Genomic DNA, 14930 nt, shown 5'->3' with positions numbered 1-14930 from the left:
CTGGCTTCTAGAAGATAACCCTGTAATTTTAGAGCAAATTGCTCTTTTTTGCTTAATGGTTTCTGTTACTTGCACCCAACTATAATAAAATGTAGGATAAGTCTGAAGTTCTAGGATCAGCCACACTTCTCTAGCACTACCTCAGTTTCTCCCACTTCTGGCACATCATGTAGAGTACTACTTCCTCCTCTACAAACCTCATATTAAAAAACAAAGAAGCACCACACGAATACTACTCAGGAAAGGAAGCAAGCAATATGTCCAGCGCCCATGGAAAAGGTGTCACAGAACTGTGGAGTTGAAAGGAGAGAGGTGATCACTTAGCCCAGATTATCTATTCTATAGATGAAGAAGCTGAAGGTCCAGAAGAAGCCTTTAACTTTGTAAATTCACCACTGGAGCCTTGACTCCAGGGCTCTACAAACATATCAATACTATTCCCACGTTAAAATAAAATAAAATAAAATAAAATAAGCAATCATACTGGACAGCACAATGCAGAGAACAATTGAGAATTCATCTTCAAATTGTTGATGTATTAAAGGATATTACATCTCTTTGAGGGAGGATACCATTTTTTTCCTCTGTATTCTGTCAAATTTCTTAGGATACCATTTTTTTTCTCTGTATTCTGTCAAATTCCCAGCAGGGAAATGAGAGCTATTTAAACTAAAAACATAACTTGATTATAACAACTTTTAAAAGTACCTCCTAAATGTCAGCTTCACTCTTCTCTTTACTACTTCTATATAAATACACTAGAGTAAAAGGATCCTCAAAAGCATATCTTTAGCCAAGTTGGAGTAATTCAATTCATAAAATTGTGCATTCACAAATTAAGTTTAGGAGGAAAAGAAAATAGACGCAAAGTTTCTTATTTTTCTTTAAGGTACACTAACGATTTTTAAGATCAATATTCTCTCTAATATACCAGGAATTAGCAAATTGCAGGCTGTCTTAAATTACGTGTTGACATACATAATTGACAATGAAAAGTGACATATAGCAGTATGACCAGTTACTGCAGATGATGAATCATTGTAATCATTTTAACTGAATGGGAGAATGAATGGAGGGAAGACTTTTTATTATAATGACTAACTGATATTCAAGAACAGAGAAAATGAAAAAAGTTCTCTCTTACATAAGCAATAGCACCACCTGCTGATAAATAAAAGCAAAGACGTCAGTTAATTTAAAATCTGGCCAAAGGTACTTTATATATTCAGATCTTTTCCCTTGAATTCTGTTCCACTTAACGTAATATAATGCAATTCATTAATATATTCTGTGTATTTATTTATAATAACTATGTTAATTTTAAAGTTTTTACCTTACATATTTGAATCATGCATTTAAAAAAATCAAAGGTAAAAATAAAATGTATTATAGAATCCAGGGGAAAATTTTAGTTTTTGTCTGATATTCCCTGACCACTTCTCCTAGAATAATGCCATCTCCCATACCTACCTTTATTTTTTTTATAGCATTTATTACCACTTAACATATCATGTATTCATTCTGTTTGTTTATAGTCTTTTGTCTGCTGGAATAAAAACGCTCAAGAGCAGGGAATTTATTTTTGTTTACTGCTGTTTCTTTTTTTTTTCTTTTCATTATTATTTTTCTTTTTATTATTTATTTTTGGCTGCGTTGGGTCTTCGTTGCTGTGCACGGGCTTTCTCTAGTTGCAGTGAGCGGGAGCTACTCTTTGTTGCAGTGCGCAGGCTTCTCATTGAGGTGGCTTCTCTTGTTACAGAGCACGGGCTCTAGGCACATGGGCTTCAGTAGTTGTGGCACGTGGGCTTCAGTAGTTGTGGCTCTCAGGCTCTAGAGCACAGGCTCAGTAGTTGTGACGCATGGGCTTAGTTGCTCCAAGGCATGTAGGATCTTCCTGGACCAGGGCTCGAACCCGTGTCCCCTGCATTGGCAGGTGGATTCTTAACCACTGAGCCACCAGGGAAGTCCTCTTTTTATTATCATTATTATTTTTTTTTTTGGCTGCATCGGGCCTTAGTTGCGGCACGTGGGATCCTTCACTGAGGCGCACGGGCTTCTCTCTAGTTGTGGTGTGTGGGTTTTCTCTCTCTAGTTGTGGTACGCAGGCTCTAGGGCATGTCGGTTCTGTAGTTTGTGGCACTCTGCACTCGGGCTCTCTCACTGAGGCACCCAAGCTCAGTAGTTGTGGCACGTGGGCTTAGTTGCCCCATGGCATGTGGGATCTTAGTTCCCCGACCAGGGATCGAACACGCATCCCCTGCATTGGAACGCGGATTCTTTACCACTGGACCCAAATGGAACTACCAGGGAAGTCCCATTTACTGCTGCTCCTTTAACACCTAGGGCAAGTGCCTGGCACATAACAGACTCTCAATAAACATTTGCAAAGAAATTAATATGAAAATAAATGAACAAATGAATATGCAGTGCATTTTTAAGCTTCCTTGAAAGTATAATAGCTGTGTCAAAGACTTCAAGGATCTTGATAGACCTTGCCAAATTATGCTTGAGAAAAGCTGTACTTCAACACTTTATGAAGAGGCCCATTTTCCCATTTTCTGATGAGTGGGAAATGGCGTTAGAAAAAATGAACCCATTACTGAAGAAACTGAATATACTTGGGGGTTCTGGAGGCATTTACAATACACCTCTTTTATCCTTTGTTCATTTTTTTTTCAGTTAAAGATTTTCTATGTGGTTCTTTTTTATAATTTCTATAAGACCACTAATTTAAAGTCTTTGTATAGTAAGTCCAATGATGGGCTCTGGAGGGAGTTTCTATTTCTTTTTTTCCTATGAATGGACCATACTTTGTATACTTGTAATTTTTTGTTAAAACGTGGACGTTTTGAATATTATTATGTGGTAAACTCTGGAAATCAAATTATTCCCCCCTCACCAGGGCTTGATGTTGTTGCTTTTTGAGGGATACAGTCATCTGTTTATTTAGTGACTTTTCCAAATTATTTTTGCAAAGACTGTATTCCTTTCATGGATAGTCACTGAAGTCTTCATTCTGTTATCTCAGTGGTCAGCTAGCAACCTGACAGAGCCAAAAACAAAGAAAAAAATACTCCCCCACTCTGCCAATGGGCTCTGAGCTGGGGCACTCCTTCAACACTTCGCCAGGCCACCTATAATTCGGCCTTAGCCTTCACCTCCTGCCTGTGCAGAGCCCAAAGACCTGCCAGTAATACTCCTCTAAAGTCTTTACTGTGTGTCTGGCCCTGAGCATGTGTGTTGCACACTGAATTCCTCAGTATATGTGACAGCTCTCCAAAGCCGTTATTTTTCCATACATCTTCCTCCTCAGCCTCTTCCTTCCCAGGCTTTTTTGGTCTACCTGCAGCTTGCCCCATTCACCATCCCTTGCCCCAAGTGGCTGTGGGTAGTATGCCTTTACATGCTTTCAACAGATGCCACCTGGGAAGCTACTCCAGCTCTGAGAGATTTCCAAGGAAGGCAAAACAAAGACAAGCCTCTGTGCAGGTGTCTCAGGAGAACCAAAAAGCATAACTACAGTTTTCTGAGAACATGGTCCATATTGTTCCTCTGGCACCAACAAGCTACACCAGAACTCAGGCTGCCATTCCCGTGGCCACTACCAAGCTGGGAATGAGGGATGGTAGGCAGGTAAGCAAAAAACGCCACAATGCTTTCTTACCAAAATTTAGCACCCTCTTTCTTTCTTCATTAAGCATTTCCCTGGTTGCTACAAAGTGGTTTTTTTTTTGCGGTACGCGGGCCTCTCACTGTTGTGGCCTCTCCCGTTGCAGAGCACAGGCTCCGGGCATGCAGGCTCAGCGGCCATGGCTCACGGGCCCAGCCGCTCCGCAGCATGTGGGATCTTCCCGGACCAGGGCACGAACCCGTGTCCCCTGCATCAGCAGGCGGACTCTCAACCACTGCGCCACCAGGGAAGCCCTGCTACAAAGTTTTGAATTAGATTCCAGAGCTCTGAAAAAGTTGATTCTGATATATTTTTTTTTTTTTTGGCCAGTTAATGGTTGCTTGAGTGGAGGGACCAATTCTTGGAGCTCCCTACTCTACCATTTTCTGCAACATCACTTCTTTTTATTTTTATTGAAGAATTTTTTGAAGACCTTTACTGCATCTGTACCATTGATACACAGTCATTAAAAAAGGTTCACACTACACAAAATCATATAAAGAAGCAAAAGATCACCCAAATATAGTATTGGGTGTACCTTTAGCCACAATAGTTAGTAGTTAGAGGTAGTTAGAGTTATGGGTATACAATTTTATACAAGTGAGATCACAGAATAAAACCTGGTCTTTTTACTAAATAACTTACCATAGATAGCTTTCCAGGTTATTAAACATAATCCCTCTTCCCCACTTTTAATGACTTGAGGGTATTCCATTTTAGGTATATAGAATATTAACCTAATCAGCCTCCCACTTGCGGACACTTTATTTCTGATTTTTACCATTATAATACTGCGATGAAATTGTTATGCATACATCTTTGTGTACTTGTCCAATGATCTTTAGAGTAAATTCCTAGAAATGAGGGGAAAAAAAGGTTGAAGAAATAAGAATAGAGCCTTGTTGACCTGTGGGACAACATCAAAGGTCTAAAAAATTTGTAATTGGACTTCCAGCAGGGAAGGGAATGGGGCAGAAAAACTTTGAAAAAATAATGGCCAAAATTTCCCCCAGTTTGGTGAAATCATAACTTTACATATTCAAGAAGTATAAAGAATCCCAAACAAGACAAATACAAAGAAAGTCATATACTATCAAACTATTGAAAACCAAAGACAAAGAGAAAATCTTCAAAGCAGCCAGAGGTAAAGGCCCCTTTACACTCAGGAGAGCAATGATACCAACAGTCACTTATTTCTCATCAAAAACAATAAAGACCAAAAGAGAGTACAGCAATATCTTTAAAGTGCTGAAAGAAAGGAAAAACAAGTCTGTCAACCCAGAATTGTAAATCCAGCAAAGAGGAAAATAAAAAACATTTTCAAATATACAAAAAGAAAGAAAATTCGTCACCAGCAGTTATACACTATGAGATATGCCTAAAAGAAGATTTATAGGTTGAAGGAAAATTGTATCAGATGGAAATTAGTATCTTTAGGAAGAAATGAGAGCATTAGAAATGCTAAACATTTCTTTCTTTCTTAATTTCTTTAAAGTGAATATGACTTTTAACAGCAAAAACTGTATCATATTGTGATAGATGTAATATAATTATAGCATAAAGGAAAGGTGGGTAAATGGAATACCATGGATGCAAGGTTCGTATATTTTACATGAAATGGTATTATATTAACTCTAAGTAGTATGTGAGACAAAACAAGCACCAAGTAATGCTCATTCTCTGGTCAAGGGGCCAGGTAGAGGGGTTGCAATGCAGGACGGAACCCTTTGGACATAACTACCCTTCTCCAAACACACACCATGAAAGAAACCATGGCACTCTCCTCACCAGGCACTGTGTCCTGTGGAAACAGTGGGATGGAGCCCTGGGGAACATTCCCGCTCTGCACTCAAGTGAGCAGAGGTAGCACCTTTCCGCCTCCCCACGTGGTGCTGTAGAGACAGAGCCCCTCAGGCCATTCCAGCCCTGCAATGCCAAAGCAGTGGCCCTCTCCAGTGAGCACTGTGAAGGCTGCCCAGTGGGGCCCCCATCTACCATGCCTGATTTGCACTAATGACAGCAAAGAGGCAGCACCCAACCCCCTCGCTACAAGAGTTGGGGTAGGATTATGGAGAGGAGGGAACTAGAGAACGGTATTCTTTAAGTCTATGTATAAAGCCCTTGGAACACCATCAAGCAGCCTATTCATGCAGCTGACTTGAATCAACACAGTAAAACCATGACAACTAACTGGACTATGGAATACCACCTAAAATGGCTTTGAAAATGAAATTGATATTTGAACAACAATCCACAAAAGTGAGCCAGGATGTGAGTTCTGAACCAATACAGGTAACTTGCCTACTTAAATAGAAGATGTAAATGGGAACAGGAGTTTTGTATCAGCCTAGTGAGGGTCTTTTTAGAAAATTCCAATTTTATGATGAAAGTTAATGGGAATATTAGATTTACTATATAACAACTGAGTTGGAGTAATGTACCTATACAAAAATATAAAAATTTCTGCTTTTTCAAATATTCTTCTCATCAGTCCATTTACATACATGCATAGTAAGGAATATATTCAAACCAAAACCTCTTAGTTACAGCCTCCAAGCATTTGAGGTTTTTTCTCCCACTAGAAATATTTCTTGAAAAACATTAAAAGAAAATATTTACAAAAACCACATTTTTCTAGGCTTATTATTTCACAGATAACCTGAAAGTTTACACCAACATCATTCTTTAAGCCTTATATTAAAAAATTACTGTCCAATTTCTGTCAAGGAAGCCTAGATAAGAATTTTTAAAATGTTGATTAAGAACACTGCACTTAACTAAAAATCTGTGAAGAGCTCTCAAAACAGAGCTCTCAAGATAGAAATCTGATAAATTTGTAGCAAATCCTTCCTCAGGACCAGATTTTTATAATATCTAATATTGAAATTATTCCACAGAATCTGGCCCTGGATAAATGATTACTACTATTAATTATACAACTTTAAGTTGCAGATTTTGAGGAAAAAAAAAGAAGCAAGGAGCTACATTTAAGTGTGACATTTCTAGGTTGAAGAAAACACGTACTTACTTCTTAAAAGAAGCCTTAATAAGTTTTTTTCAACAGATAAACAACTGTGTGAGAAAAGTATGCAGCACCAGCTGACTTAAATTTTTGGCTCTAACTTGACACCACTTACTCAGTAAGTAGAAAAGGTGAAGAATCTCAATAAGCATTGCCCTTCTTACCTTTCACCATACGAACTTGCCTTGACCCTCCAAATAGATTAGTTCTCATTACGAGGAACAGCCTGTACCTCCTTGTAAAATTTATTACAACTGTAATTAAATAACTGAGTGGGTAATTAATTATTTAATACCTGTCTTAGCAACAAGAAAGTAAACTCCACAAGGGGAATGTCTGCTTGGCATTTTTTAAAAAGATGTGCAGGAAGTAATTATGCAGTAGGTAATTTGGTTTTGACTCAAAATGCTTATAGCATTTATATCTTAGTGAACAGAATTACTTCCCAATAAAGATGTATATATTCTATATCACCTTAAAAACAATTTTCCATGTTTTAATTATATATACATATAAATTAAATAGCTTCAAAACTCAACATTTGTTTAAAAAGGAAAGAAAACTGAATTACATGATTAGAGAATCCAATGAATTTTGCAAGCAAAATAAAATTAAAGGATAAATCTAGTTTTTTCCCTCTTCAAAAATTATACAAAGCATGTTTTTTATTTGAAAACTTTAGAAATTGCAGTTATGAAAAAAAATCACCTATCACTTCAAACCCCAGGGATAACCATTGTTAAAATGTGTTATATTGTCAGACTGTTTTTCTATTCATATATAGACACATATCTTTACACAAATAAGACCATCCTATAGATAAAATTTGTAACTTTTTTCTGACTATATATCTTAAAAATCTTTTCATGGCATTATGAAAGCATTCTTCAAGCCTCAGCTCTCAGTCAGTGTCCCACAGGCAGAGTTAGGCTCTGCCACTCCTCTATTGTGCTTGCACACAGCAACCTCATGTATAGCATTTACACAGTTTTATAGTCTGATTCTCCACTAGACTGTCAACAACTTGAGTGAAAATCTTTACATCTTCCCATCCCCAGTTTCCAAAATACTCTCTGATGACTAGTATATATATGATATCTATTGAATAAAAGAAAATATATTTAAAATGTCAATCTCAAGTCTTAAAAAATTATTACAATATATTCAGTCTATTCAGTTGAACAAGGTAGGAACAAAATTCTTTTAGAAAATTTACTTTTCCCGAATAGTTAACATTCTAAAAATAGGTTTGGTGTTTAATTAAGTAAATCTTTAATTCAGTTATTCAGATCAATTCAATGCCCCAAGATTTTTAAATCTTTAAATATTTTCATCAAAATGGCAAACTTAAATTATTATGCTTAAATGGACTTATTAGTGAATTACTGAGTATCTACTGCATTGTACAAATAATAGAGAATCATTAAGCTATAGGATCTTATAAACTATCTGAGTCAAAAACAATATACATAAAACTAAAATGGATGATATAAGAGTATAATACACTGTGAAAATGAGAATATATGTTCTATAGGCTGAGAATCATTGATAGAAAATCAGATGAAAATGAGATGGTCTAACTTAACATCCTTATGTTAAAACTAAGAAAAGAGATCTAGGTGAGAGGAAGTTAGAAGAATAGATAAATAAACTTTATCTATGGAAAGTATCATGAAAAGAAGTCAAATATGAAGTGAGCCTTAAAAAATAGGAAGAACTCATTAAATGTAAGAGATGAGAGCATTCCATGAAAAGAGAAGATGAGGACGTTAGTGAGGGGCAGAGAAGATTCATGAGTCTGATTTGAACCCATACAAATTAGAGAGTAATGGGGGGAAAAGACAAGAGGTTTTATGGCACCAGGTTTCAGACAGCTTCAAAGTCAGGCAGAGGACTTTATATTTCATATGATGAAAAACAAGCAACCAGAAAACTTAATAGGTCATTTAAAAAGCTCTAAGAATTCTAAATTAACTGTCCTGTTTTGCATTTAAGGAAAATAAGCCACAGAAAAATTATGTGATTTCCTCATGGTTAGGAACAGTATGGAATAGCCCCACTCATATAATGCTGCCACCTCTGGAGCACTTTGATGAAACAATTCATTCTTCAAGTACAGTGGGTAAATACTGCTGAGCTTGGCTGTTTGCCTAAGTTCTAAACAGAATTTGTATAGAGGGCATATTCTCTTGTGAGAGAAAAATCTCACACACATTCAAATATGAATTCTTTGGTTTTAAAATGACCATTTAAAAAATTTAGTATCAATTCCTTACCAAAAATATGCAACCAAAACTTTTGTATGAAACATATTGACAGTTTAAAAAAAAAAGGGGGGGGCTTCCCTGGTGGTGCAGTGGTTGAGAGTCCGCCTGCCGATGCAGGGGACACGGGTTCGTGCCCCGGTCCAGGAAGATCCCACATGCCACGGAGCGGCTGGGCCCGTGAGCCATGGCTGCTGAGCCTGAGCGTCAGGAACCTCTGCTCTGCAGCGGGAGAAGCCACAATGGTGAGAGGCCCGCGTACCACAAAAAAAAAAAAAAAAAAGGTTCAAAACTGAACTCTCTATATTGATTGGGCATAAATTTTAACACTTTACCATCTTTCACAACCATGCTTAAAATAAGTATTTCCAGAAAGATAGTAGAGAACATACCCAATCTTCAGATTGAACTTAAAGAGCTTATATGGTCCCATAAATCTGGAATTGATTGAACCAGTATATTAAGAGGACAAACCAGAAAGATGCAGTCAAATGCATCACTGAAAATGTTTTTTAAAGATTGAGAACCAGGTGTGTTGTGCATTATGACAGCACATCTGTGATTGCTTACCACTATAACTTACCCCAGTTTTATCACACAAGCGTAAAGTGTGAAATGATCCAACAGCAAATAATTCTCCATCTGGAGCCCAGGCAACTGAGGTAATAGGATGCTCATGAGGTTGTGAACTGTACAGAGGGCGGCCGTAGCTATCCCATACCTACAAAAAGCAAATTTTAAAAATTCTTTTATAAGTCACCACGTTATTACAAACAAGTTTGTAGCTTCTAGTAAAGTATCAGGTAAAGATTTAGAAGTCATCACTTTATAATATTAGCAATTACATGTCTTTACTATCCAACAAGGCAAGGTGGGGGTAGGGAAGCTGTATTCCTGGAAACCTAAATATCTCCCCCCAAAATGTTATGGTATCATCATGATAATTTCATATTTTACTAACTCTTTAATTAATCATAAAAACTACCCATTTTAGGGCTTCCCTGGTGGCGCAGTGGTTGAGAGTCTGCCTGCCGATGCAGGGGACACGGGTTCGTGCCCCGGTCCGGGAGGATCCCACATGCTGCGGAGCAGCTGGGCCTGTGAGCCATTGCCGCTGAGCCTCCGGGTCCGGAGCCTGTGCTCCGCAACAGGAGAGGCCACAACAGTGAGAGGCCCGCGTACCGCAAAAAAAAAAAAAAAAACTTAAATTGATTTAAAGAGTCACTAAAACTAGGAGTTGTTTTCATGTTGCTACTCATTAAATCAAATTCTATAGGTCAGGGACTTCCCTAGTGGTGCAGTGGATAAGACTGCACGCACTCAATGCAGGGGGCCCGGGTTTGATCCCTGGTCAGGGAACTAGATCCCACATGCGTGCTGCAACTAAGGAGCCTGCCTGCCACAACTAAGACCCCGCGTAACCAAATAAATATATTTTTTTTAATGGTTAAAATGGTAAATTAAAAAAAAATTCTATAGGTCAATGAAATAGGCCAAATTAGAAAGGCAACACTTCAAAATGCCACTGAAAATTATAAAATAACAATTTGCTAAATTATTAGAGTTAAAAGATATGGCTAAAGAGAAGGACTAAAAGAATACTCTTACATGCTAAATACTTTTCACCGAAATTTGATTCTTTCAACCAGGTGATAAATTCAAACATTATTCAAACATTACATACCTTATATTTACAGTCTTCGCCAGCAGATAAAATTAAATCATTGACTGAGTTCCAGTCTACTTTTAAAATAATGCCATCATGAGCTTTCCACTATGAGAAAAAAATAAGATATTTATTATAACTTCAAGAACATTGAAAAGTTTTTTAAATAAGAAAAGGCATTTTGCCTCTTTCTAATGATTCTTTTGTCCTCTTCTTGGAGAAGACTTCTATCTTCCTTTCATAACCATTATGCTGGTTTCATTTCCAATTTAAACTAATGAAAAGCACCTTGCACTATGACATCCACTATATAACTCACATCCTTATTAATTTCCTCAATTGCCTGGACTCCAGATGGAAAATCACTTGCTGTTGAACTATTCCAAGCTTGACATCTGTGTGATAATAATGGAATGAATATGTTATGTACTCCAAAACTTACTTGAATCCAAATTTTGCTCCCTTTGCACAGTTGATCCCATTACTGATACTGCCTTCATTCTTGTTTATTAATTCTTTTATTTTTTAAAAAAACTTCTACTACATGCACATCCTCTTTAGTACTCTCTTCATTCTCTTCTGTACATTCCCCTAAGCTTCATTCTCTTTACCTTCATGTCCCTGGAGTAGTCACTAACTACTCTGAGAAAATTCTGCTGCATTTACCATATAACAAAAGGTTTCCCACAGATATATACTCTACACATATATAGAATGCATACATATTTGTGTATATATCTAAGTCACCCAAAAATTGGCGATCTAGAAATTAAGCGTGGATGTCTTCTTGATCTTAAATATAATTTATGTGCTCATTTAGCTATTAACCACGCACATAATTAAAAGCCATTAATCTTTCACTAGGTTTAAGCAGAATAATATAACTGAAAAAGAATTAATTTTTCTTGAAGACTATAAGTTACATTTTAATGTTTGAACCAACTAACTTTGTTTCAAAGAGTGACTGATTTTAAGGGTTTTCTCTCTACAGAGCCTTCCCGGGAAAATCTATTATTCTTAATGTATACAGAAAAAAACATCAAATTAGGGTCAAATAGCCCTAAGAATAAGCAATAATTCATAGCTTGTTTTATTCAAGATACATAAAAATACACTCTGTCAAAAACAAATGTTTTGGACTTCCCTGGTGGCGCAGTGGTTGAGAGTCCACCTGCCGATGCAGGGGACACGGGTTCGTGCCCCGGTCCGGAAAGATCCCACATGCCGCAGAGCAGCTGGGCCCGTGAGCCATGGCCACTAAGCCTGCGCATCCGGAGCCTGTGCTCCGCAACGGGAGAGGCCACAACAGTGAGAGGCCCACGTACCGCAAAAAAAAAAAAAACAAAAAAAAACCCAAATGTTTTGATAAAGCAATAATTTTCACAATTTACTGCTAAATTAATCCAATGTCCTAAAATAAACTGCAAAGACAAAAATAACAAAATATAGATATATAGAGATATACACGTGCAGAGATTCTCAAGAGTTTCATTTTAAAACTACAAAAATAAAATTTTCCATATTCAAAAGTTAGGAACAAAATATGGTTTAAATTTTCCTTATACTATAATTTAGAATATCAATTATATATTACATATATTCACATATTACATATAATGCATAGACATTTTTCAATTATTTCTTAATGTATTAGGCATTTTGTAAAATTCCTTTGAATCGTGAGCTCCTCACAGAAGGCAGGAACTATGTTCTGTTTCACTTTTAATACGTTACACCCCAGCATAGCGCCTAGGATATAGTAAGTATGCACTACATTCCCACTGAATGACTAAATAAACAGAAGTCTCCTCACTGTGAAACCAAGTTCTGGGTCTCTAGAAGAGTCCCTAAAGCTCTTAAGGGAAATGAAATATATACTTTTGAACTGTATTCTACAAGCAAGAATTAAATAAGCATTCTTTTTTGTGAATAATCCAAATTTGAGTATGTGTTTATGCCCAAGGAGAATTGCTGCAGCTTTAGTTTTCCAAAAGGAATAGAAGATTTGCACGAAGTTACTAATTATCCTTTAACCCCTCTCCACTCTAGCTGAATTTTGGCAATGGATACTTTTCTTTCCCTTCACTACCTCCTGGGCCAAAGGTTTTACCGAGCCACAAAACGATAATTTATCAATGGTGATTAAGCATCTTCCTGAGTTTCACTTACATATGCCTAATTACAGGTATCTTAACAAATCACATAACTATAAACTAAAAGATTCATCTGGCCTGCTTTTGCTGTATGATTTCAAAGCACATTTTCAGAATATAAGCGGTACTAGAAGGACTTTGACTAAAGGCAGTCAGAGCCGGTCCTCTTTCCTAGCTTATTCCTTTTCCCCAAATTCTTCTCTTTCTGTTGTTCCACGGTTCTTAGCAGAGTGTTCTGCATGTAGAAAAATGTAAATGCATGATGACTGTGTGGAATATGTATAGCATACTCTACATAGACGTGATTAATATGGAATCTCAAAGCCATTTCTATATCCTTACTCTCCAAATTCTACATCTACTCACTGTTAAACCTAATGTTTCTTCTTAAAACACTTTTTATACCTGCTGTAGCCAGTCAATCTCCAGCACCAAATCCCTTACCCAGGACGTGGTCATTCTATACCTTTTAACTGGCCTCCATGGCTCTAATTTATTAAGGGCTGACTAAAAGGTAGAGATGACAGAATAACACCGCAATATCAACAACAACTACTCTTCATTGTGTGCACTCAATATTTTGATTATATGCACTGTCCCATGCACTTTGCAATTTAACTCATTTAATCCTCACAACATTCCTATCAAGTAGGTATTAGCATCACATCTAAGATGAGAACGCTGAGGCTCTAAGACATTTTATAACTTGCCTAAAGTCACATATAAGTAAGTGAACATTTGAACCCAGGTGACTAACTCCAAAGCCTGTAATCTTATTACCCACACTACACTGTGTCATTATCAAGATATGAAGAAAACGATTCTGCCTCTTTGCACTGAAATCAAACATCAAAATCCTGGATATAGGCTTAAAGGTTTTTCATTTATTTGTCCTCCCCTGACCTGTCTTAACTGCCACTATTGTTTTGCTTCCCTATAATTGGTAAAATTATATATACCCAATTGTTCTAAACATTACATTGACGCCCCCTCCACTCTAAAAATACTAAAAGAATTCTAGGGTCTTAGAGAAAGCTCAAGCGTACTGAACAAACAATGAGGAGGAAGACGCTAGAGGTGATGATAAAAAATACAGTCTAAACAACCTCTTAAAGTTTTATGATTTAGTCCTGTTTTGTCTCAAATCTATACATGTTAGGTTGACTCTGTTAAATTTAAAGATGGCTATTATGCCAAATCATGTGATAATTTAGTAACTCAGAACACATTTATGACTTACTGGTATAATGTGAGTTGGAAAAAGGGGAAAGTGAACCTCGTTGGAAACATAATCAGATATCCCCTGTTCTGTAACAAAGGCCGATAAAACCACACACTTAAGAGCTTCAACTATAACAAGACCACCCAGAAAAAAGGGACTCCCAAGAAAGTGACCTCTCACTTAGCAGTCTGGCAGACCCCAGTAACAATTTACAAATGCCTGAGAAGTACCTGTAAAACTTTAGCATTTGGTTGAAGAGGTTTAATGATCAGCTGTTTGCCTGCTGTGTAAAGAACCTTTTCCGAATCAGGGCCCCATGCTACTGAATACACTGGTGTTCCTGTAAAAAGGAAAAGAAAAAAAACCTGATAAACTTAAATTATTATGCTTTATAAAAGGGAGATTGTTAGGAAAATCAAAAAAGCAATTTGGGGTGTCATTTCATTTCCTCATTCAATGGCCCATCCAAACTGCAGTATAAGCCTGATACTGAAACATAGACCAGGTTAAGATTGACTGTTGAAAATCTACTGTGAGCAACTGATAAACTATATTTTTTACTAATTTTGACCTTGCTGAGAAAATACGGAGCTTTTAGGACTTTGAGAGCGTGCTATGGAAAAACGTAAAATAAATATACTTCATTATGTTAAGATACAAAAAGGTATCAGAAAAGTCATGATTTATCATTTCCCATCATCAACAACTCTTGTGTAGTGGTTTGATATGATTTCAAATCCACTCGTTCACGAAAAAATGAAGTTGTTTTGATCTAAGAATGAAGTTGTTTTTATAAGGAAAGCTGTTTTGCTATAAGAGTGAAGGTGTTGTCGGGAGATCATCATGGACATCTGAGGCTGCTGATGAAGCACCCTGTAGCTCAGCTGCTGAGGGGCACCACTGGCGGCTGATCAATAAGAACAAATGAATAAG

General features: G+C 37.0%; 1 protein-coding gene across 2 annotated transcripts in view; it reads right to left on the bottom strand.

Annotated features, from left to right (window-relative positions):
• Positions 1–14930, bottom strand: part of IFT80 (intraflagellar transport 80) — a 105231-nt gene that overhangs the window by 54444 nt on the left and 35857 nt on the right. For both annotated transcript variants that reach the window (XM_082839898.1, XM_082839899.1), the window contains exons 4-6: positions 14228–14337; positions 10641–10730; positions 9540–9677 (exon numbers count right to left, since the gene is read on the bottom strand). In XM_082839898.1, the coding sequence (XP_082696024.1) occupies positions 9540–9677; positions 10641–10730; positions 14228–14337 (338 nt within the window). The remainder of the gene's footprint in view (positions 1–9539; positions 9678–10640; positions 10731–14227; positions 14338–14930) is intronic.

Source organism: Leucopleurus acutus, assembly GCF_964270905.1.
Source record: "Leucopleurus acutus genome assembly, chromosome: 5".
NCBI classification, from domain to species: domain Eukaryota; kingdom Metazoa; phylum Chordata; class Mammalia; order Artiodactyla; family Delphinidae; genus Leucopleurus; species Leucopleurus acutus.
The sequence above is the reverse complement of the archived record's forward strand: the minus strand, read 5'-3'. Positions and strand labels throughout refer to the sequence as shown.